This window comes from Protobothrops mucrosquamatus, unplaced genomic scaffold (genome assembly GCF_001527695.2).
Source record: "Protobothrops mucrosquamatus isolate PMUCROS unplaced genomic scaffold, P.Mucros_1.0 scaffold11, whole genome shotgun sequence".
In the NCBI taxonomy this organism is placed as follows: Eukaryota; Metazoa; Chordata; class Lepidosauria; order Squamata; family Viperidae; genus Protobothrops; species Protobothrops mucrosquamatus.
In genome coordinates, this window is record NW_015386398.1 from 41,271 (window position 1) to 65,477 (window position 24,207).

General features: G+C 43.5%; 2 protein-coding genes and 1 pseudogene across 2 annotated transcripts; all 3 read left to right on the forward strand.

The window, feature by feature from the left end:
* The first annotated feature begins 4,865 nt into the window (after nucleotides 1-4,865).
* LOC107282691 lies at nucleotides 4,866-6,443 on the forward strand (annotated as a pseudogene).
* A 9,735-nt stretch (nucleotides 6,444-16,178) lies between these two features.
* On the forward strand, nucleotides 16,179-16,493 carry LOC107282696 (histone H4). The gene has a single exon (XM_015810511.2). The coding sequence runs from the start codon at nucleotides 16,182-16,184 to the stop codon at nucleotides 16,491-16,493; it is 312 nt and encodes a 103-aa protein (XP_015665997.1). The 5' UTR covers nucleotides 16,179-16,181.
* Nucleotides 16,494-22,050: 5,557 nt separating this feature from the next.
* LOC107282693 (histone H1.10-like) lies at nucleotides 22,051-22,719 on the forward strand. The gene has a single exon (XM_015810507.1). It carries the CDS (start codon nucleotides 22,051-22,053, stop codon nucleotides 22,717-22,719), a length of 669 nt encoding a protein of 222 aa, XP_015665993.1.
* The last annotated feature ends 1,488 nt before the right edge of the window (nucleotides 22,720-24,207 follow it).

Consider the following 24,207-nt stretch of genomic DNA (forward strand, 5'->3'; position numbering starts at 1 on the left):
AACAACCTTACTTAAGGCACACCCATAGACTGGCTTGCTAACCCTGATGATGCTGGGAGCTCCCAGCGAAAGCTTGGTTTTAAATTAAAGTTTTAAACTTTTTTACTCTCCTGGTGATCGTGAGTTTTTATCTATTTTATATATATATATATATATATATATATATATATATATATATATATATATATATATATATATATATATATATATATATATATATACACACATACATACATACATACATACACACACATACACACACACACATACACCTATAATAAAGGCAAAAAAGGATATATGTAGTGTTATCTTCATTTTAGATATCAAAAGGGTTTTGCGGCTCCCAGTGTTTCGTTTTCAGTGGGAAATGGGTCCAAGTGGCTCTTTGAGTGTTTTGGGTTGCCTACCCCTGGCCTAGATGCACACCTGGAACAAGTGTTTTTGATATCCTTGTCCAGCTATCAGTTCTTCACATTGCCAAGGGTGCGAATGGTTGTTAAGCAGCCTTCCCTCACCACAAGTGTTGTCTGCTAACTGGTGCAACAGAAACTGTTGGAATTGTTTTAGGGTACTGTGTTCATGCTATTGACACAACATCTTTAATAGATGGTGTTGATGGCAGCAACAGGTTCAAAGTTGCATATTGCACTGCTTTGCATGCTTTAGGGAATTGTACTTTCTAGTCATGTTACTGTGAGGTCCCAATGTTTCTATTTGCTCTGGGAAAGTATGTGTTCCGGAACTCAAATGTTCTAGATGTCCAACAAGGAAGGGATTCTGTAATCTTATCTTTGCTCACTAAATGAGCAAGTTGGAGTGCCAGAGGAAGGAAGGGGTTCTGAAGCAAATTGTAAAACTAACCTAGTTCTGTGATAATCACCCCTGGCAACTGTCTCAATGCACATCAACATGGAGCCATATGCACATATTTTCTTGAAAAAAATAAAGGACAACTGAATGGACAGATATGAAAGAGATTCATAAGGATTTAAAAGGTAATTGTTTATAACTTTGCTTTACAAAGGAAAAATCAAGAGCAAAGCCAAAAAAAACCCCAAACCTTACAAAAATGCGTATTTCAACTTTCTGAAATAAAGGACACTGAAATGCCCTGCCAGAAGGTGTATCTAATGATCATAAATTTTCACCATTCTCTTCTAATTTCAAGAATTCTGCCAGTGATCTGTCTCAAAGGTTGATTTAGCAGTCATTGAAAATAAATAAGAACTTTACTTTTATACCAGTAAAGCAATCAATTAAAAATCACTCCTACCTGATCATGTATGTTTTTCCACCCACACCATTTCAGGCCCCATTTCATTTTCACATAGCATGGCTCCTTTGTTCTTTACACCTGTGTCACAGAGTGCAATTTCAGATAGCATAACATAAACTGAGGACAAACATTTGAAGAAAAAAAAAGGTCCATCACCTAATACTTCTCTAGGCCTCTATATTCCATTCTCTCATTGGAATACAGGAGATCTCTACTTTTCTTGCTTGCAGAAAATATATTTTTCTAATTAACATACAGTAAGGGAAGCATCCCTTCTCACATCTCCCCCTCTACATCAGTAAAAGTTAGGGTTATGAAAAATTGGCGCCTCCTTAAATCCCACAGTCGGTCCTATAACCTTTGCCCACATCAAATATGGCAGCTCAAGCATTCTTATTACTATAGGGGAGGAGCCTGTCCCAACGACAAAGAAGATGCCTCCCCGTGTTGCTTGTTGCCCAAAGAAAGCATGGTGGATGCCTCCCCGTGTTGCTTGTTGCCCAAAGAAAGCATGGTGGATGCCTCCCCGTGTTGCTTGTTGCCCAAAGAAAGCATGGTGGCTTTTCCGACTTTTTGAATGCCAGTACTAAACATGGAACCCCACATTCTTTTCCGTTCCTTGCCATCCAAATCACAACGGTTTTCTCGGAGATATGGACACTGCAGCTCTTTATTCCCCCCCCAAGCTAGGCCCACCTTTCCTCTGCCGTCGCATTAGTAACCAGGCTTTTGCGCCCTGAAGAAGCAGCCCGAATCAAAAATGGCGCCGCAGCGAACCCTCCATTCACCTGCCCACAAGTAACATGCCGCTTCTGCGCCTCCTCTTCTTCTTACCCACAGAAAAGATGGGGGAGGAGCGGGGGTGGAGCATTCTGATAACTTCCATCGGGGTTGGATTGGAGGGTGGGGGGAGCGACTGTCGCCAGAGGTCAACGCTTCCTCGCGGCGACCCCTTGACTAGTTTCTCAGGGGGAGGGGAGGGGAGGGGGAGGGCAGACGTTCGCCTCCCTGTCGCCGTCCGTCGAAGGATCTGCCCTTCACTAAAATGTCGGCGCCGATAAGTTGTGAGTACTGTAGACGTTGGGAACCGGGGGGGGGGGGGGCGNGACAGACCCCGCGCCTCTAGTTAGCCCACCGGGCAGGGGGCGAGCAGCAAGGGGAAGGGGAAGACAGGGCGCCTGGGTTGCCGGGGGGGGGAGTTAGGGAGAGAGTTTACAGACTCACAACGCCTCGACCCCAGATTCCGGGTTCCCCAAAAGTGCCTGTGCGAGAGGCTACGATCCCTGCAAGCTACTTCTATTCCCAAAGCACTGTAGGGAACAGCAAGGAGATCGTGGTCTATAGAAACTGGGTTAGGATCCATCAATATCTCCTCTCCCCCCCCCCCCAATTCTGTCCGAGTCTAGACAAAAGTTGGACTTCAACCGGCTGGGAAACCCAGAGCTGGCCAGGTTAGTTGGAGGTTAGGCGAACGGCAGCCCAGGAGATCTGGAGGGCTTTTATGGGGACAAGGATGGTCCAAAAACTCTTTTCGGCATTTTCAGCTTAGACGAAGGACTCGGAGGGTCCTTTTGTTTGGAGTCAATAAGAAAAGGGGGTGAATTTCTTTGGATAGAGGTATGGGTGGTCACGATCCCGGAAGTTGGTTTGTATTTTTTTAAAAAAGATTTTTATCTTGCCCGTACAACTCAAGGTGAGGAACGTACCTAAACAGTCTTCCTCCACCTGTTTTCCTCATAACAACAACCTTGTGAGGTGGGTTGGGCTGAGAGACAGGAGGGGACTGGCCCAAAGTAACCCAGCCAGTTTTTCATGCTTCTCCTGGTTTCTAGGCCATCATTGGTTTAAAACTGGCTCAGGTTTTTTTTTTGTTTTCTGGGTTAATGACAAAAAAAGCATTCGCCAGAGTTTCTCAGCCTTGGCAGCTTGAAGATGTGTGGACTTCAAATCCCAGACATGGGGATTTAGGGGAGTTGAAGTCCACACAGGCAAGAATTTCTGGGAGTTGAAGTCCACACATCTTACCAAGGTTGAGAGCCATTGACATAAGCATAAGTAGCAAAGGTGAAGTGCAGAAGTTCCAAAGGGAGACTGAGGCTTTGAATTCTCAAAAAAAAAAAAAAAGGCATAAATGGTCTGACTTTGTTCTTTTCTCAAATATTTTTTCTATTGCTTCAGCTTGGAAAAGAAGCAGATTGCCACCTCAACAGGCTGCTCAAGAAAGAATGTTTAGGCAAAATTAATACTTTGTGTGCATGTTTATTTAGATGCTATTCAAAAATTTTGTCCCCTTTCAGTTATTTTTCCCCTCCTTCAATTTACATAACTGGAAGACAGCAAAGATTGCACATTATTCTCTTTCTTCTGGTGCATCTGTTAGAGAAGATTGTGGTTGGTGTAAAGGTGAACATCCTGAATAGGAAATAGGACTTCAGGCTTCAACTTTTGAAAGAAAAAGAGCTGTTTGGTATAGGATGAAAAACGGTTGAATAGCGTAAGAACCTCTGGGCACTTTCAGGGCAAGGATCTGCTTCCTGCTTCATTCAGTCTTGTAAGAACAAATCTGCACAATTTTGTGGGTGCCCAAAAGACTTAGAACCCTTAATTCCATTCAAGAAAGTGAGGAATTGAAACCTGATAACCTTTTCTCCTATATCACATCCCTCTGTGGTCCTGCTTCTGTAGAAAATTTTCATTTTCTACAATGCCCCAGTATACCAAGAGTTTCCTAAATCAACTCATCTACCATAGCCAGGAACAAAGAAACCCTGGAGATTTCCTACATCTATGTTTAATACTATCTGCTAGTGCAGGAAATCTAACGGCATTGACAAGAATTGAGATGTTTCCAAAAACCGTTGATTTGTTTCCATTGTTTGGAAATAAAAACATTAACTTCTGCCTTAACCTTAATTAAATAATCCTGAATTATTACACATTGCAGCATGAGAAGGGACTCTCGGATTAACCCAACAATTCCATATGCAGAGCTTTCTACAATATTTTCCTGGGCTTTTCAATGAATTACCTGAAGTTGTTTTTTATGTAGATACTTTTTAAAAGTTGTTTAATGGTCCAGCTGATGGGTTTACAGGTAGACCTCAACTTAAGACCAGTTGTTTTAACAATTGTTTGAAATTATGACGACTTTAGAAAAGATGCCTTACAGCCTGTAAAGCATCAATGGCCATCATAAAATCCTCCCCCCCCCCCAGGTCACATGGCAACATTTCCAGGGCTTGGCAATTGGTTCACATTTAAAATTGGCTGCAATGTCCTGAAGTCATGGGACTGTGATTTGCAACAGTTTCTGGCAAAAAGAAAATCCCATTTGTGAGAATGAATTTACTTAACAACCACTACAAAATCAGTAAAAAAAAAAAAAAAAAGCTTCAGTCCCACAGATGTGTTGACTTATGACAGGAATGACTTACAACCGAAACTCTGTTCCCAATCGCGATAATAGGTCGGGGGCTACCTGTACACTGGGAAGAGGGGGCTGTCCTTATTGGGGATTTGAACTCAACAGCCTGAGAACCCCTTCAGCTCTAATTCTCTCCTTACTGCTCTCTAGAAGTACACTGGGTAGATGGAGAGCCATGGTGAAGCATGGCCAGAGGGCCAACATTCCCAGGAGGCTCCAGGAGGTGTTCGGACGGCCCCTGGAACTAAGGAAGAATGTGCCGTTCTCTACTCGGATACTGAGGACGACCCCTCACTCTTGACGGTCAATGGAGCAGGCCCCCGAGCCCCCTTCCATTGCTCTGAATGTGACAAGAGCTTCCGCTACCGTTCAGACCTGCGCCGCCATTTTGCCCGACACACCGAACTGAAGCCTTTCCAGTGCCCTCACTGTGTCAAGAGCTTCAAGCATTCTTTCAACTTGGTGAACCACATCCGGAGCCACACGGGGGAGCGCCCCTACCGCTGCACCATGTGCCCCAAAGGCTTCCGGGACTCCACGGGACTTCTTCACCATCAGGTGGTCCACACTGGAGAGAAGCCGTACTGCTGTCATATCTGTGAGCTCCGTTTCTCCTCCCGTAGCAGTTTGGGCCGCCACCTCAAGCGCCAGCACCGGGCATCTCCTGCCACCGCAGCCCCTCAAGCGCCTACCCCGCGCTGCTTGGCCTGCGGCAAAGATCAGAGTCCCTTGGGACACCTATGTGCTGCCGGCCGAGGCCGAGCCGCCCCTTTCGGTTGTGGGGCCTGCGGGCGGCACTTCCAATTAGCCTCTGAACTTCGCCGTCATTGGCTGGCTCATACTGACATCAAACCCTTTAAATGTCCGGATTGTGAGAGAGACTTCAATGCTGCATCCCTCTTGGAACGCCATAAACTCACTCATGCCAAGGACAGGCCCCTACCGTGCCAGCTTTGTTCCAAGAAAGCTCAGAAGAGGGATGGGAGGATGCTGGAACTGAAGGGTGTGGAAGAGCAGTCGAAAGGAGGTGAGCAGCAGCAGGAAGAGACTCAGCGGCACAGCAGAGGCTGTCCATCCTGCCACTCTCCTGAAACTCGCCCCCCGGACACGCTGTACCAGTGCGAGTGTGGGACATTTTTTGCCAACAGCAACACCCTCACCGCTCATCTGACTGCCCACGGAGGCGAGCCCTCTTTCACCTGTGGCATATGTGGCCAGCCCTTTGTGAACTTGCAGGCCTTGGAGGAGCACCAGCTGAGCCACGCTGTGTCCACAGCACCACTACCAGGCCCGGGCAGCGAGCTAGAACGCCACTTGTTACCCCAGCTGGATCTCCGGACATTCCCGACTCAGCCTGGCAAGAAACTCTACAAGTGCAGCGAATGTGAGAAATTCTTTCGCAGTCCCCGAGATCTGGACCGCCACGTCTTGGTACACACCGGTGAGAAACCCTACCAGTGCACTGAATGTGGCAAGTTCTTCCGGCATGAATGTTACCTGAAAAGGCACCGTCTGTTGCACAGCGGTGAGCGTCCTTTCAAGTGCACTGTCTGCCACAAGGGGTTCATCACCCTGAGCAACCTCTCCCGCCATCTCAAGCTGCACCGAGGGATTGACTAGGAGGGCTGTCCTGCTCTCCTAAGAATAACCTTCCCCAGCACTGCATTCTTCTACCTCCATCCCACCGTGGCAGCCACAGATGTTCCCGTTTTGGAGGTAGACTTCTGCCTGATGTTCCCGAACTCTGCCTGCCCTCGCCCTCCTTCCCGGTTCAGTACTTTAGGGCAAGGACTTGAAAGGATTTAAAAAAAAATTATTATTATTATTATTATTTACCAATGTTCCACTACTGTTAATAGAATACATTGCACATGCTTGGCAAATTATAAGGTTTCGGTATGTCGGGTAGAGAGGAATATCTCCCTGTCTATTGACCTGATCGGTTCCAGAAAGTTCTTGATTTCAGAACAGGAACATTCAGAGCCATGCAAAGAAGTTATGACAGGAGAAACCCCTTGGCTAAGTGTCTTAACGTCTGAAGGTGCTTTTATGTGGGTGAGCTTAACAGTGCTGAAATTACTTTGGCCAATAATCCTGGAGAGCTTCGGGGCAGAGCCATTTTCTCTCTCTCCAGAGAGTGAGGAAACTTTGCTGATATTTAAAGAGGCAGAGTACTACTTCACCCTTCAGTATTTCCCAATCACTTTAGTACTGGAGTCTTGTACTAAAAGGCAGCACAACTGGCCAAAAAGATAAATGTGCACAAATCTAACTTGCATCGTTCTTTAGTTTGTATAGTTTTTTTTTCTTTTTCCTTTTGCCATTCTGTTCTTGAATTGATAGGACTACAGTTAGATGTACTTCCTGTCCCTCAAGGTAGAGAAATCTTATGCCCCTCATAATAACCATTATCCCCAAGGTTAAATAAGGGTAACATGTTTATGACATAACTGTACACATTGTAATTTATTGGGAATCTCCAAAAAGGCTCAACTTGATTTAGAGAAGCCCACTAATAGAAGATTTGAGAATCTTTACTTCACGGTATATAAAAGGGATATTAAGTATTGAAAAATAATTCATACCATTGATTTAAAAAAAACCCACAAAACTTAACAGCCTCTCTCTTCCACCCTCCCCTCCAAATGTTAGCCTTTTATATTTATTTTATTTATCTTCTTTTTCCTACAGCTCCCACCAGCATTTCTAGCACACACTGTCCGAATTTTCTTCCCAACAATAGTTTTATGAGGGAATTTGGGGCTGCTTGAGGAGGGTGAATTCTGTTTCCTATTTTTAATCTTGCAATATGACATATTTTCTCCAATTTATTAGCCAGAAGAATGTTCATTTGGGTCACCTCTGCTATTCCTTTCTGTGTAAAGGCCAAACAGATGCCTTTGCTTTGGTGTGAAGTTTCAGGGCAGAGAAACTTGGTATTTAATAGAAGACAATAACAAAATAATTTAAAGAGTATTTGTATATATTTCTCCTTCATGGTTGGCTATAGGAAGGGTGAAATTTTGAGTTGGCCTAGGCTTATGTATAATTTCCAAATGATATTTAAAACTGCTAAATTTTTTAGGTGCCTAGTAGCACCTCATAAAGATTAACATCTCCTGGGAGCAAGGAAAGCTCACATTTACTTCTTAATACTTAAATAGGCAACATAGAACAAACTAAAAAGCAAGGCGTATTATCTAAACCAGGGATGTATAGCCTGGTATGTATAACTTTAAGATGTTTGGACTTCAATTCTGAGAATTCCCCAGCTAGCATGGCTGATTGGGAATTCTGGGAGTTGAAGTCCACATGTCTTAAAGTTGCCAAGATTGGACAGCCCTGCTCTAAACAAGAAATTAGAACATAGTGAAGAGTTGTATGTTCTTGTACCCTACATGTACCCTGGGTTGGCTTTGCTCTAGTCTATACTCTTTTGCCTGTCTGCTGCCATTCATAAGACTTCTGGCTGGGCAAACTCATTTCTCCATTCCCTACAAATTCTAGATTCTGATGGAGTAGCCCTTACCCATCCCAATATGGAATTGTTTGCTGACCAACAACTGAGTCTTCTGGGGTTTTTTCCTCTTTTTTTAAGTCCTTGTTAGGTCCTTGAACATCTAATAAACTTATGTACCCGACCAAATTCCAGTTCCTTATCTTCTGTGGAACGTAAGCCTTGTACCTGTATTTCTGTATTATGTTTTATTGAAAGAATAATTGCACATGTGGGTATTTGCTTATGTTTTGGAAACAAAGCCTGTCCAGTTTGTCTGGCCAAGGGGCCTACTTTATCTGTCCTCTGCTTGAAGGCTTATCTACTTCAAGATAATTAACCATGCGTGTGCGCGCGAGAGAGGAAAATATATATCCATCAGTAGTACCTGGGCAATGAAAGAAGCCAGCACCTAGGTTAGCTGGTTGAAATATTTTCCAATATGGCAGGGAGTATTGTATTTCTGCTAATTTACCGTTATATTAAACCTGCATCATATACCTATGGATTAACATTTGCAGTTTTTATGTAACTATCTTTTTTCTCTCTCTTGATGTTTAAATGTCATTCTGGGCATAAGGCTCAAGTGACAGCATGTTTATACACAGCAGTGAACTCACCTTGTGTTTGAATGATCTGCGAGATTACCCTAAACTCTAGCCATGGTCTAGAATACACCCATGAACAGAGAGAGTGAGTGACCCAAGGTCACATAGCAGGCTTTGTGCCCAAAACAGGACTAGAACACATAATCACTTGTTTTCTAGCCTGATGCCTTAATCGCTACACCAAACTGGCTCTCCCAGTCCCGACGTACAGGGTGAGAAAATAGAGCTAAAACCATAACAGAAAAATATTTCAAAAACATTGCCAATAAAAACAGGTTGGAGCACCAGTTTGGTGTAGTGGTAAAGGCACCAAGTTTGAAACCAGGAGACTGTGAATTGTAGTCCCACCTCAGGCACAATGTCATGGTTCCGTTAGATGAGACCAGTTAAAAGAACTTCAAGGCAAGAAAGTTTCCTTAAAGAACATTTATTTGGCTACATAGTACCCACACGAACAAAGGTGAACCCAAGACAAATCCCCTCTCAGGTTACAATGTTGCAAAATTGAACTTCCCACCCCAGCAAGATGTCATAAATCACATTCTCCAATTAATAAGTTGCAAGGACTTTCTAATAGAAACCCCAGCCCGCCAAAATGCAATCAGCAATGACCTTGGTTCCCACAGAACAATGTATTGTTTTGACTAAGTTAAAAACACCCTCCTCCCAATTATGTGGCAACTGAAAACGAAGGGAAAATGGCTTTACCCAAATTCGTTTGCAGTGTTGACACACAAAGCAAAGCAGGGCAACCTTGGGCCAAGTTACATGCTCATAGCCCGAATGAGAAGGAGGCAAGGGCAAGCCACTTCCAAAAATCTTGCCAAGAGTATGGTTGGGACTAGCGTAGTTCAGGCAGTTGCCAGGAATCAACAATGATGTGAAGACACCTAACAATCCAGTTTGACAGAGCGGCAGAGACTATTAACTCTCTCTAGGTCTGGACCAGTATTTCTCAGCCATGACAACCTTAAGAAATATGAATTTAATGCAGACTGGGGAATTCTCGGAGTTGTAGTCCACATGTCTTAAAGATTGAGAAACACTGGCCTGCACTCTTCTCTCTTATAAGGCTCCCATGATAATATGAAGCTACTGGATATGTTGCGACAAGGAAGAAGTAATAGAAGAGCCCCCTTTGGACAGATGCATATGTCAACAGCTGCCTTTTTTTGCTGGCTCAGGAATTCTGGGAGTTGAAGTCCATCGGTTGTAGAGTTAGATAAGATAACCTTTATTGTCATTTTTTTTACTGTGGGCACAACGGCACACATCAAAAATGAAACTTAGTTGCCCACTCTCAAAGTGAAACATACATGGCACACACCTAAACATACTATGTACAACATGTATAGACCCACATCCCTACATATACGTAGCAAATAAATATTAAATACTGTCCATCTTGAATATATAACGGAAGGAGGAAACTTGAGAGTTCACAAGGTTAATGCTGTATAGAATGAAACTATGGCTGAATCTGGATGTTCTGCTACGGATACCACGAAGCCTCCTCCCAGAAGGTAACAGGGAAAACAGGCTATAGTTTGCCACCCCTGGTCTAGTCTAGAGGAGCAATATCTTCATCTCATTTATTACACAGCTTTTGCATATAAAAGGGAGGGGAACAAGCCAAAGATTCACAAAATTCATTCGAGGTAGTCCTCAATACACAGCCATTCATTTAGTGATCATTTGAAGTACCACAGCAGTGGAAAAAGTGACTTGTGACTGTTTTTCACACTTGCAACCATTGCAGCTTCCCTTTGGTTGCGTGATTACAAAATCAGGTGCTTGGCCACTGGTTGCAGTATCCCGGAGTCATGTGATCACTTTTTGTGACCTTTGGACAATCCAAGTCAATGAGGAAGCCAGATTGATATAGCAACCATATTACTGACATAATAACTGCAGTGATTCACTTAACAACTATGGCAGGAAAGGTTGTAAAATAGGGAAAACTCGCTTCGCAAACATCTTGCTTAGCAACAGAAATTTTGGATTCAATTGTGGTCCTAAGTCCAGCCTTGTGTAATGTGTAGCTGTGCACAGGCATAAATTGAATGCTTATGAATTAAAAGCAAATTAGCAATTGTTCAAAGTTACAATGGCTCTGAAAAAACAGCTCACAACTGGTCCTCGCACTTAAAATCAACACAGCTTCCCCCTGGACAAGTGATCAAAATTCAGGCACTTAGTAACTGGTGTGTATACAATTGCAATGTCCCGGAGTCATGTGATCACCATTTGTAACTTTCCCAGCTGGCTTCCAACAAGCAAAATCAATGGGGGAAGATGGATTCACTTAATGATGGCATGAGTAACCACTGCTGTTATTTGCTTAACAACTGTGGCAAAAAAGGTCATAAAATTGGGTACAACTCACTTAAGAACCATCTTGCTTAGCAACAAAAATTCTGGTCACAGAATGGTGCTCATAAGTCGAGGACTACCTGTATCAGAATTCCCAGCCTGAAAGTGCATTGGTGGGAATTTTAATTCCAACACACTACCAGGCTGGGGAAAGATTTACTTAACATCCCCAACTGATAGTAGCTGAAGTCTAAAGCATTTAATTCATAGCATTACGTCAACAATTTTGGAGGAAATGACTCTTTGGAACATTTTCACTGGAAAATAGCAGCTTTCAGATCTGCTGCAATGTTTATGATTTGTAAAAGTTGCTTTCTTGTTGGTACAGTCTCTTAAGGGGGGGAATTTGCCATCTCTGGTTTGACATCGACAATATCAAAAATTGAATGCATCACATCTATGCCTAACAAATGTGTTGCTCCATTCCTCTGTTTTTTCTCTTTTCTGATTGGAATTGACAATGAACAAAAGTAAAGCAATAATGCAAAGTCTACTAAAAGGCCATTGAAGGGGCAATGAAAAAAACCAAGCTAGTAACTGTGACAATTACAGTCTGTTCTTTTTTTTTACATGACATAAATACATGGCATGGATAGTGCAGTTGTGGCTGCCATCTTGATTTTTGACTTCCTGCATTGACCCTATGTTAGGATTGTTGGAAGGTTAGGAACGCTCCATCTTGGGCTAGAGATTAGATTTTGAAGGAGAAAGTAAGACTTTTCAATCATTTTAGCTGTGTCAGGTAATATAGCTCTGTACACAGAACAAAATACTATGGGTGCGTTCATACAGTCCACAAGGCTAAAATGTGGTCAACTTGTTCGTGACCTAATGGGTTATGAAAACACAGCTGATGGCAAATCTGATTAAACTAACCTTGATTTGGTGTGTTCTGAAGGTTGTATTGATGTGGTTTGAAGCTTTCCCCCATAGCAACAGTAGCTATGGCGCCCACAAATGCTGTGTGGCTGATCTCACAGCTGGATCAAACTTCACCTTGGTTACAAGCATAATCTCTCCGGAAGTTTACAGCAGATACACATTAGAAAAACATAAGCAGCTGAAAGAGGGAGAAGAAAGAATCTCCTGCGTTACAATCTTCTGTCCATCATGGTGCTCTAGATACAAAGAGGTTCTTTTAGCATGCTAAGTCGTTGCACCTTTTGGTCTGCACCATTTGCTGTGGGAACAGCTACTATAGTTTGTAAATCCTGATTTTGGGCTTCATATGTATGAAGCTGAACCACTTATGGCTTAATCAGTAAACTGCAATTCGGTAAAACCAATCAATACTCAAAGTCATTCTGTAACACTTTTGACTCTCCCCAAAATAAATCTCAGTTTGATTTCTCTCTTTGTGTGTGCCTTCAAGACAATGTTTTGACTCCTGATGATTGCCTAGAGAAGTCTCTACAGTTTTATTGGCAACATTTCAAAAGGGGTTTGTCCTTGCCCACTTCCTAGGGCTGAAAGAGAGTGACTGGCCTAAGGTCATCCTGTTGGCTTCATGGCTAGGGCAGGTCTAGAGCTCACGGATTCTTGGTGTCTAACCCGGTATTTGTAGTGTATTTATCATCTCGCCTTGTCTTCTGGGAGATAAGCTGTACAGGCCATTTTAGATAATCTTCTATCTTGATTTCAGCAAAATAGAGAAAGCCAGGTTGGCCCTGTGTTGTTAAGGTGTTGTCCTAGAAACCAGGAGACCACGAGTTCTAGTCCCTCCTTAGGCATGAAAAACCGGCTGAGTAACTTTGAGCCCAACTCACTACACAGGGTTGTTTTTGTTAGGAAGATAAGGAATATCTATATTTGCTGCCTTGTGCTGTATATAAAAAAAATCTAAAAGAAAAAGGTGGGTCTTCACAAATGCTCCATGATCATAAGATTATTTTCTTCTTTATTAAATACTAGCTGTTCCCGGCCACGTGTTGCTGTGGCTCAGTGTGGTTAAATGGAAAAGAAAGAAAAGAGAAAGCTTTTACGTCCAACAGATGGCGCTGTTTTTCAAAAAAAGCATGTTTTACCTGTCACAGGTGTGACATCTATATAATATAGGTATATAAAAACATGTGCGTATTTGAGTGCAACGTTGTGTCAAAATTTCAAAGCAATCGGTGAGGAACTTTCGGAGATTTAAGATTTTGAACAAACGAACATTTACATTTTTATTTATACAGATATTCATAGCTTTAGTCCCTTAATGAATTAAAATGCCAAAGATTCGCTACTACAGTCACTGCCTTGAGTCACTGCCCACCATGGTCATAACTTCTGGCGGTTGTAAAATGGATCAGTCATGTGACCTTTTTTGATGTAGTTACGTGAATCACCCCAATTGTTAAGCAAATCCACGGTTGTTGAGTGAACACCAAAGTCAATAAGCGAACCAATAGCTTGCTATGAGTGGGATTTTGCTGAAAACCTGGAAATATATGCGGGCTTTCAGCAAAATCATCCTAAAACACAGTCATATGATGGCAGGATGGTGCAAAGGGCTGTAAATGCCGCCCAGTTGCTGAATGTACAAAGTGCAGAGGGGGGGAATGTACAAAGTGCAGAGGGGGGGAAAAAGAACCATCAGAATTTCAAATCTGGGTTGTAAACACTTGTCCAGGCAGGTCCATTGGACCTTAGATGGTTGTCAAGGACAACCTGTACTCTGTTCCTAGCCTGTCCCATGTGTTGAAGGGAACGCTGGTGTAGAAATCTTTGCTAGTTATGTCTACAGCAGAAAGCGAATTCAGAAATCGGGGATGATTCTGGCTGCATTCTTGTGTAGAGACACAAACACCCCAGGCAGCAGAGGCAGGAAGTGGCCAGCCTGCGCTCTCCCTTTCCCATCCATCTGTTCATACCTAACATGGACCAGGATTTTGCACATACCCGCTGCGTTTCTGGACTCCTCGTTTCTTCCACTAAGCACCTTCTGTTGATATGCAGGAAGTGGGACATGCATTAAACCGCCCAATTATTGAAATTGCCACCCAGGATTTGTCTTATATTGACCATCTGACCAAGCGTGGGTCGTAATAGGCAATTCCCGGTAAGGACTCAACTGCGACATTTTCTGCCTGTTTCTGGAAATCTCAGGTCCTGAATTTGGAAACTTTGCCAGCCGCTCATCTACATCCTCAGATCAGCCTGATAATTCCATTTGGGGTTGTCGTCTCCATTTAAAGTCCTGCAGGAGACACAAGGGCAAAATGGGGAATGACAGAAATCAGAGGGACGCGAGATTGGATGAGACAGCTTTTAATATGGAGCTGTCAGCTCCAAGGTGTGGCATTTCTCAGAAGCTCTTAGCACCTTCACAGAGAAAAGTCAAGGACCTCTGATTCCATAATTAATTGCTTTGAATGACAATGTTCAAACAGCGTCTGAAACTGAGTGCATTAACCCTTCCCCCCCCTTTTTAAAATTTCCTATTAGTTTTCTTTTGGGACAATAATTCTCTGTAATTCCCAAGGTGTTGCCCTGCAATTTAAAATCTAAAAATAAGGAGGGTTTGGGGAGTTTTTAACCACTAGATCCTGAAGAAGATTCATCTGGACTACCAGATACAGCTAATCTCAATTTCAAAAATTTTGCTGATTTCTCCTTGAAGAAAAAGGATTTTTGTTTCAGAGGGGGGGGAACTTTCCAATGTTCCCCCCCTCTGGTCCTATCTGGTTATGAAGATTGTTTTTTCCCCCAAGGCTGTTGCCACAAAACACACATAAATCAGAGCTTCTGCCTGATTTGTGATATGTTCACATTTCTCTTACAACTTGGCACAGCACTGGCTAATCTATGATGAACAAATTTTATTGATTGATTAGATTTGTATCCAGCCTTTATTACTTCATACAGTAGGTAACTCAAGATGGTGGACATGCACAATACTCACAAATGAAGGTAAATATACGTGTCCCAGGATAATGTTGCAGTATCCAATCTGGGTCAGTCCACCAGGACCAGAGGTTTAAATTTTCTGAGCTTTCAGACTTGCGCTGGAGCCCTTCCTCAGGGAACTTCTCTCTGCCAGAATGTGTGCTTTGGGCTATTCTATTTTATTCTATTTTATACTGAATCTCTGGTCCTGGTGACCAATCTGGTGACCAATCTGGATTGGATCTTACATATGTAATGCTCCCTCCTATTATCCCCATAACAACAGACCTGTGAGGTGTGTGTTGGACTGAGAGTGAACGACTGGCCCAAAATCACCCAGCTGGCTGTCATGCCTACAGTGGGACTGCAACTCGCTGGATATTACTGGGCATTGTTTGCGAGCAAGCTTTCAGGGCAGAGATGAGCTGAAGACCCTTAAATGTTTCACAAATCAACAGTGCATTGGAGAAAGCAAAGCAATACCAATGTGGCATCCGCCTCAAATGTTTTTCGAGGGAGGATTCCACCTAGTGGAAGTGACTCTGGTATCCAGTAAACCTTGTCAACTCTTGCATTAATGAGTTCTCATGTCGGAGCGGAGATAAAGATAGCAAAAGAATTAAATATTTCAAGGAAGTTTCATCTGAGTTCTAATGAAACCAGGATGTAAGGCACAAATATGTTTCATGCAAGACTGCCTGGACTTATAATAATCTCCATTAAGAAAAATCCTAAGTAATATTGTATGACACCTTAAAATGTCAACGCATCTATTCTGTTTAAACGCCTATATGTCAGTTGGATAAAATTCTATCCAATCTTCTATCCATTCCTATTTAGGAATCAGCCTTTGGACTCATGGAAAGTAGTAACCAGATGGGCTAGACCAGAATGTATTTAGGTTTCTCTGATTGGACACTTTCCAATGAGATCTGATTGGACAACTTTGACATCCTTTGGATCGATTGGTGAAGACGACCAGGCGTTTTTACAGGTTGGCAAGAGAGGGGCGGGGCGGAGTTAGGAGCAGACTAGTCTCTTTCGGAGTTCTCACTCTGGTCCGACAACAGACTATATTAAGTTCCTGGCAGAGCGTCTTTTTGTTATTATCGACGTGGTGGTTTCGTTGTTAGGATGTCTGGCCGTGGCAAAGGAGGAAAAGGCTTAGGGAAGGGAGGCGCTAAGAGGCACCGTAAGGTCCTTCGCGACAACATTCAGGGCATCACGAAGCCCGCCATTCGCCGCTTGGCTCGCCGTGGGGGAGTGAAGCGTATCTCCGGGCTCATCTATGAAGAGACTCGAGGCGTCTTAAAGGTCTTCTTGGAGAACGTTATCCGGGATGCGGTTACCTACACCGAACATGCCAAGAGAAAGACGGTGACTGCCATGGATGTCGTTTATGCTTTGAAACGCCAAGGCCGCACCTTGTATGGTTTTGGTGGTTAGAAAGCTACGTTTCCACTGCTGACAAAAGAACCCAAAGGCCCTTTTCAGGGCCACCCAAGCAGTCAATTTAAAGAGCTGTTTTCATTTGGCAAAAAAAAGACCCCTAATTAATGTAACTACTATAAACTTATTCTGATCGACAACGTTAGTAAATAATAACTGACCAAATGAAACTGCTTTATTTCGTATTTAGTCCTTAACGTTTGTCAAAACAGGCTTATTAAGGTTTTATCATTTTTAAATGTATATTTTCAAGGCTTTTGTTGCATGCTTTTTTGTCTTTCCGGAAAGACTGATTTAGTTATCTCACGGTAGGCGTGAAATGGCGAACCTTTCGCCATCTTTATCACGTTTATCGGGGGACAAAAGAAAGGGGGGGGGAAAGATGTAAGTTAATTACGCGCCTACAAAGAGGCGGCAAATTCAAATCTTGTTAATTGAATCGTAGATTATGTGAGAAATTTGCCACAAGATGGCAGCAGAGGACAAGGATTACCTATTTCTCTGCCCCCAAAAGCCCTTCATGAAAAGAGCTGTATAATAATATGAAAAGACTACAGTATATACTCCACAACTGATCGAACGCTTGATAGCGGAGAAACTCTGATCTCTAGGTACATTTCCATCCTTCCGAGATCAGTAAAATGAGGACCCAGATTGTTGGGGGCATATGCTGACTCTAAATCACTTGGAGATATATGAGTCTAAGTGCTATTGCTATCACTATTAGAATATCTCCAGGGAATAGTTATGGCTTGGAATAATAAGTATTCAGGTAAAAATACTCTTTTATATCCTTAATTGCCACCAGTGATTGAGTTTTCCATTTGCTTAGGGTATTCTGCCTTTTTGAAGCTAACCATGAGGATTTTGCACAAGGGAAAAAATAATAAATTTGCCTGTTTCAAAGAACTTTTTCTCTTCAAGGGAAAAAAGGTGAGAGCAGGAAAAATAAAGCAACGGACTCCTTATTTCTCTCAAAATTAGTTTCAGAGGGGTAGTAGGGTTCTTCACACAAGCTGTTAATAGTAGAGCTTACTTATTCCATTAAAGCACTAAGATATCTTGTTGATTCAAAGGCTGCAGCATAACATCTACAGTCAAGATAAGATCCTTGATTCAGAAACATATCAAATAAAAAGGCAATAACTGAGGCAGGAGGGTCCCTTGTCCTCAAAACGGGTTCCATTGCTGAAATGGTCCTGCTTCTAGCATCGCTTTTCCACATGAACACTTAAATGTAGGTGGTGTCTGTTATTGTTATCTTTTAGATAATAATGCAGATGATTTAAACTTAAATGTTTAGAAAAGGCTTTGGAAAAGAAAAACTGCTATCAACAGCACTTCTAGCTTAGCACATCCAATTGCACCACTGTTAGCTTTGAAACAACCCAAAAGTGGAGACGAGCTCTGTCCAAAGTTTTTTTTTTATTAACACAAATGTTCTCCAAATTGGCAAAATAATATAGGTAGTCTTCGACTTACAACCATTTGTTTAATGACCGTTTGCAGTTATGAAAAAAGTGACATGCCAAATTTTCACACTTGTGATGCTTGGCAATTAGTATGTATGATAGTTGCAGTGTCCCAGGGTCATGTGATCACCTTTTGTGACCTAACAAGCAAAATCAATGGGGAAGCCAGAATCACTTAACAACCATGTTACTAATTTAGTTACAATGTTTCATTTAACAACTGTGGCATGAAAAGTTATAAAATGGGGACAAAGTCACTTAACAACTGTCTTGCTTAGCAAGATAAATTTTAGGCTCAATTGTGGTTGTAAGTTGAGGAGTAACTGTATGGCATAACCAATTCAGAAAAATATTTGTAGCTCGGGGTCAAAATGAGCGGTCCTTGGTGGATTCTAAGCTTGGTTATTTATTTTCTTTCAGATGTTTCATTATCCAAACTAGGTAACATCCTCAGTGACTAGCCATTTGCATAAAGAGTGAAATTGGTGAACATGTGAATACGAATACGTACACAAAGCATGAGGACACAATGAAAGACAAAGAGGGTTGGGAAACTGAGGACAAAATCATGTGCAGAAGCCCAAAGAGAAATCAAACGAAAGAAAAAGTCCCATCTGAACTGAGATCCATTGCTATTAAAATTTGTGCAGGTCAATGCATTGATCATGTATATCAGCACTGAAAAAGACATAGTCCCCTTTCTACATGGGTCTATTTTCCCCCCATGTTTCTTATGGTGATGTGGGCTTAAATCACATGTTTTATAATGTACAGGCAGTCAGAAATATGATTAGGTGCCCCCTTTTAAATGACAAATATGAGCATTTGGCATTCACTCAACTGGAATCCTGTGATATTTCAATAGATTTATATTAGGATGATGTGACCTAATATCAGCTAAAGCTCCAGAAATAAAGGAAAGAAGAAAAGTTGTACAATGAGAATGTGCTTGGCTCAATTATTTAGAAATATTTCATGACACTCATGCATCCTTCATACTTGTTTTGGATTTTAGAATTGCACTTTGTTTGGGACAAACAAAACAATTTGGGACACCAGTATGGAACAATTTGGAATGTGTTCAAACAAGGGCACCAGGAAAAATTATAAGACAAGGAAGTAGATCCTTTAAGGAGAGGTCAATTGGATGGGGTTTATATACCATTTTAAAAGGACAATAATGATGAAGGATGGGATATGACAGTGATGGCGAACCTTTTAGAGACCGAGTGCCCAAACTGCAACCCAAAACCCAGTTATGTATCATTGGGTGCTGGGTGGGCATGGCCCATTGGATGGGTGTGGCCATTGGGTGGGCATGGCCCACTGGGTGGGCATGGCTGCGGTGGTAATGGCAGACTGGGTGGGACTAAAAAGTTCAATCAATCAATTCCAACTTTGCAAGATCTTTTTTTCCCCGCGAGAAGTTGAAATTGGCTGATTGATTGAACCTTTTTTTTTTTTTGCACACGGCGGTGGAGGCCTAAAGCGAAAAGGTTTTATAAAACCCAGCTGAAGGCCTAGGACTGGAGCAACGGTGCGTGTGCCCACAGAGAGGGCTCTGCATGCTGCTTGTGGCACGTGTGCCATAGTTTCGCCACCACAGGGATATAACATTTCCAAGCAATTAGAGAGTCACAGGCAGAATTTGTTCTTCATAATTTTAGAGGGTAGAATGAAGAATAAGCAAGGAGGTTCAATTCATGGCATAAATGATCAATTACTATCCTAATATTCTATTATTCTATTTTTAGTGACTGGATATCATATTGCTGCTACTATACTTTTCTGGAAAAGTGGCATACTGAAAGGACTGAAGATAGATGATGTTGTATCCCTATCCCTCCCCCTCTGTTGGGAGAGGGGGATATTATAACTGATTTGGTAATTAAAAGTATGGATTTCTTCTTTGAGTCTGATGTCCACAGATATTTAAGTTCCTCCTCCGTTTCTATTGTTTTATTAATATGTTTGACTGGATCTCTTCTCCATGTATCCAAGAGTTCATATTATCATATCTGATCTGGGGATCAATGGCTATCAGCCTTGATGGCAGTAAGGTTGCCTCTGAAAGTCACCTGCTGACAGACTAGTGAGAGACTGAGAGACTTGTGTACAGGTAGTTCTTGACTTAAGATCATAACCGAGCCCAACATTTCTGTTGCTAAGCAAGACAGTTACTAAGACAGCCTTTCTTGCCTCAGTTTTAGGTGAATTACTGCAGCTGTTCAGTTAGTAAAATGGTTGTTAAGCTTCCCCGTTGACTTTTCTTGTCCCCACATGACCCTGGGGCACTGCAGCCATCACAAATACGAGTCAGTGGCCAAGCATCTGAATTTTGGTCACGTGACCATGGGGATGCTGCAAAGGTTGTATGTGTGAAAAATGGTCATAAGTCACTTTTCCATGAATAAATGTTGTAAGTCAAGGAGTACCTGTACTTGATTGGCCACTGTGAGAACAGACAGCAGGACTAGATGGGCCACTGCTTATGTATGTCCTTATGGTAATTATTGGAGGTGATGGATACACATTCCAAAGATTTCCAGGGTAACAACTCTGATAGACTTGGTTAACTTTCAATTACTCCCAACCTCCATTGTTATCAAACCTACTCAACTGAAAGGCAATCATGAATGCATATAACATATGCCATACAGTTTCATTCCCCAGTAGCAATATAAAACGAAACCAGAACTATTGTACAATGGAGGAATTTTAAAAGGCAGGATTAAAATACACATTAGTGAAATACTTCCTATTTGTCAGAGTTAAACCAAATGGAACTGACATATCCTTGTATTGACAGGAAACAGAGAAATCATTTTAAAAAATACTATCAGTGGTTAGAAAGCTAGCAATCGTGCTGGATTGCTGGAGATAACTTCTGGAAAGAATAAAAGTTCACTGTAAGTTGAAAGAGTTTTACAGAAAAGTACCATCGCTCCCAGGTGCAGCTGCATTTCTACTATTCTTTTATTATTTTCCAGCATTAGTGACTGGATATCTGCTACTGTAGTACATTTCTGAAAAGTGAGAGTCAATTACTTTGAATAAAATACATAGACGGAGTGTTTATTAAACACCAGTGATCGTTTTCTCCATTTTATGCCATTGGAATTTTATAGGAATCAATATACATTTATCCAGGGGCCATCCACGATATATTCTTCGTGTCATCGTTCATTCCGCCAAATTTTGGATTTAAAGTGAGGATTTTTTCCACTAAACAATATCAGGGAGAATGAGAAATGCAGGAAAGGAGCTATTTAAAAACCTTAAACCTTTTGAAGCTGCCCCAGCCACTCCTTGTCAGAAACAATGCTTGATGGCGTCTGACAGACGAGCAAACTTCTGCGGCCGGCCGAGGAACCGGACATTCAGGGCGATGGACCCCGTCAAAGAAAGAAGGCAAAATCGCCTTTTTCCTTGAAAGAATAAAAGTAAAAGCCCCAAATCGGAGCCGTTTCCCCGGCGAAGGAGCCTCACTCCGACTCCAGAGTGAATGAATGAATGTGTTACTTGGGACAATCCAAGCGGCTTTTCCAGCCAGACGCCCGTCCGGGGAGAGGGACCTTCCTCCCCACGCCGGCCCGGAGTCCCCCGAGAGCGGCCTGGCCCCCTTCCCCAGCCCCGCACTCCAGAGACAAGGCTTGAATTTACACGAAAACACCAAACATGTCCTCGCCGGAGATGCGCGGAGGAGAAAGCCGCTCCGCTTCGGCCCGGTTTTCTCCCGCCCGCCGCCTCGCCTCGGCCGGGCGCCGCCCCCGCCCCAAAGGCCGGCTCCCCCCGCCCCGCTTCCACCGGCCCCGGGCGCGCCCCGCCACCCAGGCGCGACTCGGGGGACGCTTTCGGGGCACCCAAGAAACACAAAAGTTGCAGCCGCCGGAGCCGCGTCTGGCTGGCGAAGAGCGGCGCCCGCGAACGCACCAATCAGGGCGCAGCTCCGCCCCTATAAATAGCAGGCAGCTCCTTCGCCTCACTTCAGACTTTACTTTTCGGCTCCCGGAGACTCTGCGCCCGCCCGCCCCGCCGCCCGCCCGCCCGACGCAAGGAAGCCGCGAGACCCCGAGGAGGCCATGTCCGAGACGGCGCCCGAAGCCCCCGCGGCCGCTGCGCCGGCAGCCAAGGCGCCGGCAGCCAAGAAGGCCAAGAAGCCCGCGGTCGCCGCCGCCAAGCCGCGCAAGGCTGCGGGGCCCAGCGTCACCGAGCTGCTGACCAAGGCGGTGGCCGCCTCGAAGGAGCGCAACGGGGTGTCCCTGGCGGCGCTCAAGAAGGCCCTGGCGGCGGCCGGCTACGACGTGGAGAAGAACAACAGCCGCATCAAGCTGGGGCTGAAGAGCCTGGTGGGCAAAGGCACGCTGGTGCAGACCAAGGGCACGGGCGCCTCGGGCTCCTTCAAGCTCAACAAGAAGCAGCAGGAAGGCAAGGACAAGGCGCCGGCCAAGAAGAAGCCGGCCGTCAAGGGCAAGAAGCCCGCCGCCAAGAAGCCGGCCGCCGCCGCCGCCAAGAAGGCGCTCAAGAAGCCCGCCGCCAAGAAGAGCCCCAAGAAGGCCGTCAAGAAGCCGGCCGCGGGGGCCAAGAAGGCGGCCAAGAGCCCCAAGAAGGCCAAGCCCGCCAAACCCAAAAAGGCGGTTAAAAGCCCCGCCAAAGCCAAGGCGGTGAAGGCGAAGGCCAAGCCCGCCAAGCCCAAGACTCCCAAAGCGAAGGTGGCCAAGCCCAAGAAGGGGGCGGCCAAAAAGAAGTGAAGCAGCTTCTGTGACTCTTTTGATCCCAAAGGCTCTTTTAAGAGCCACCCACTTTTTCTTTTGAAAAGGGGCTGACCTCACTTGAGTCCAGGTACTCGCCGTGCTTAAGCCAACCCCCGTTTCAATGGGGGACCACTTCAGTACGTCTGAAGTGCCTGCTTGAAACTCCCACAAGGACTCCTGGGAAGGTCGTAGGGACTTCCCAAGTCTCTTTTTCCGGGTGGGGTTTCTGGATATTGAAGCAAAAGTGGATGGGTGGGGAATCTTCCCTCTGGCTCTTTATCTTGCGATCAACAATAGCAGCTGACTTCCCTGTTAGGTAGGAACTCAACAACGGCTCCTTGTTCGCTAAATGTTGAGACAGGGAATGCGCAAATAAAATGCTTAGTGAATTTTAGGTAGCGTGACATTCTCCCGCAAAACCAGAGCGCTACCTAAAATTCACCAAGCATTTTATTTGCCGCATTCCCTGTCCAACATTTAGCGAACAAGGAGCCTGCCTTTCGTTCTTATCACGACTACTATTGCCCGGATATTCCTCCCTAATTTATGCGTAATCTTGTTGTATATATTCCCTCACGACAGCGGAGGAAGGAGGAGAAAGAATGTCCAGAAAAGGACTAAAATGAATGAATGCAGATGTACAGAATTATTGCAACCTTTGCAATTCTTGAAAATTGCTGATTGGTTGAGAAAGCTATGGTTCATTAAAAAAAAATAATAACCCGGGCTTCACAGGGATTGGGTGGTGACTTCATTTTTAACCAATCAGGGCTAACGCAGGCACTTCGCATAGTGATGATCTAATTGGATTTCTGCTTTCCCCGCTATTTCGTTACGATGTAACGAAGGCATGTGAAAGTGATCGGTGTTGCTGTTACGGTGTATCCCAATTTTCGGGAAACATGAGACAATGTTATCCAAAATGCCGCAATCATGTCTAAGAGAAACCATTTGAGGCTTCCTTAAGTCTAAGGAAGAAAAAATGCATAGTAAACATTACCGAAGAATTGTTTCATTAAAAAAAATAATAATAACCAAGGATGCTTGAGGCACCGTTGGCCATCATGCCGAAATCATATGTTGGAATCGAGTACTGAAAGCGAAAAGAAATACAAGACACTAAATAAATATTTCTGTGAACACACTTTTAGAAATTTCCTTGATAAACGGCTTTGTTACACTTCACAAATCACAATTCCCAATTTCCCGAGGTACATTCAATTTCAAAACGTTTCTGTAACTTTTTTTAAAAAGTTCTACACCCGCTTGTCTTATTAAGTTACAGAGGTTTGTAAGCATAAAAAGAAAAGTTGCGACTTTGTAGCACATTTCTTTATAAACGAAGAACCTGATTGGTCACATTCCAGTTCTTGGTTGATTTATTGATGGAAAAGCCCGCCTCTTAGAATTCTTATACTTAAGGGAGGAGGAGCCGAAAGTGGTGTACGCCTCTCTTACAAGTTCTCACTCAGGTCGGGTAAAGTG

Coding starts and splice junctions, on each gene's coding strand:
- LOC107282696 (XM_015810511.2), top strand. CDS start 16,182: ATGTCTGGCCGTGGCAAAGGAGGAAAAGGCTTAGGGAAGGGAGGCGCT.
- LOC107282693 (XM_015810507.1), top strand. CDS start 22,051: ATGTCCGAGACGGCGCCCGAAGCCCCCGCGGCCGCTGCGCCGGCAGCC.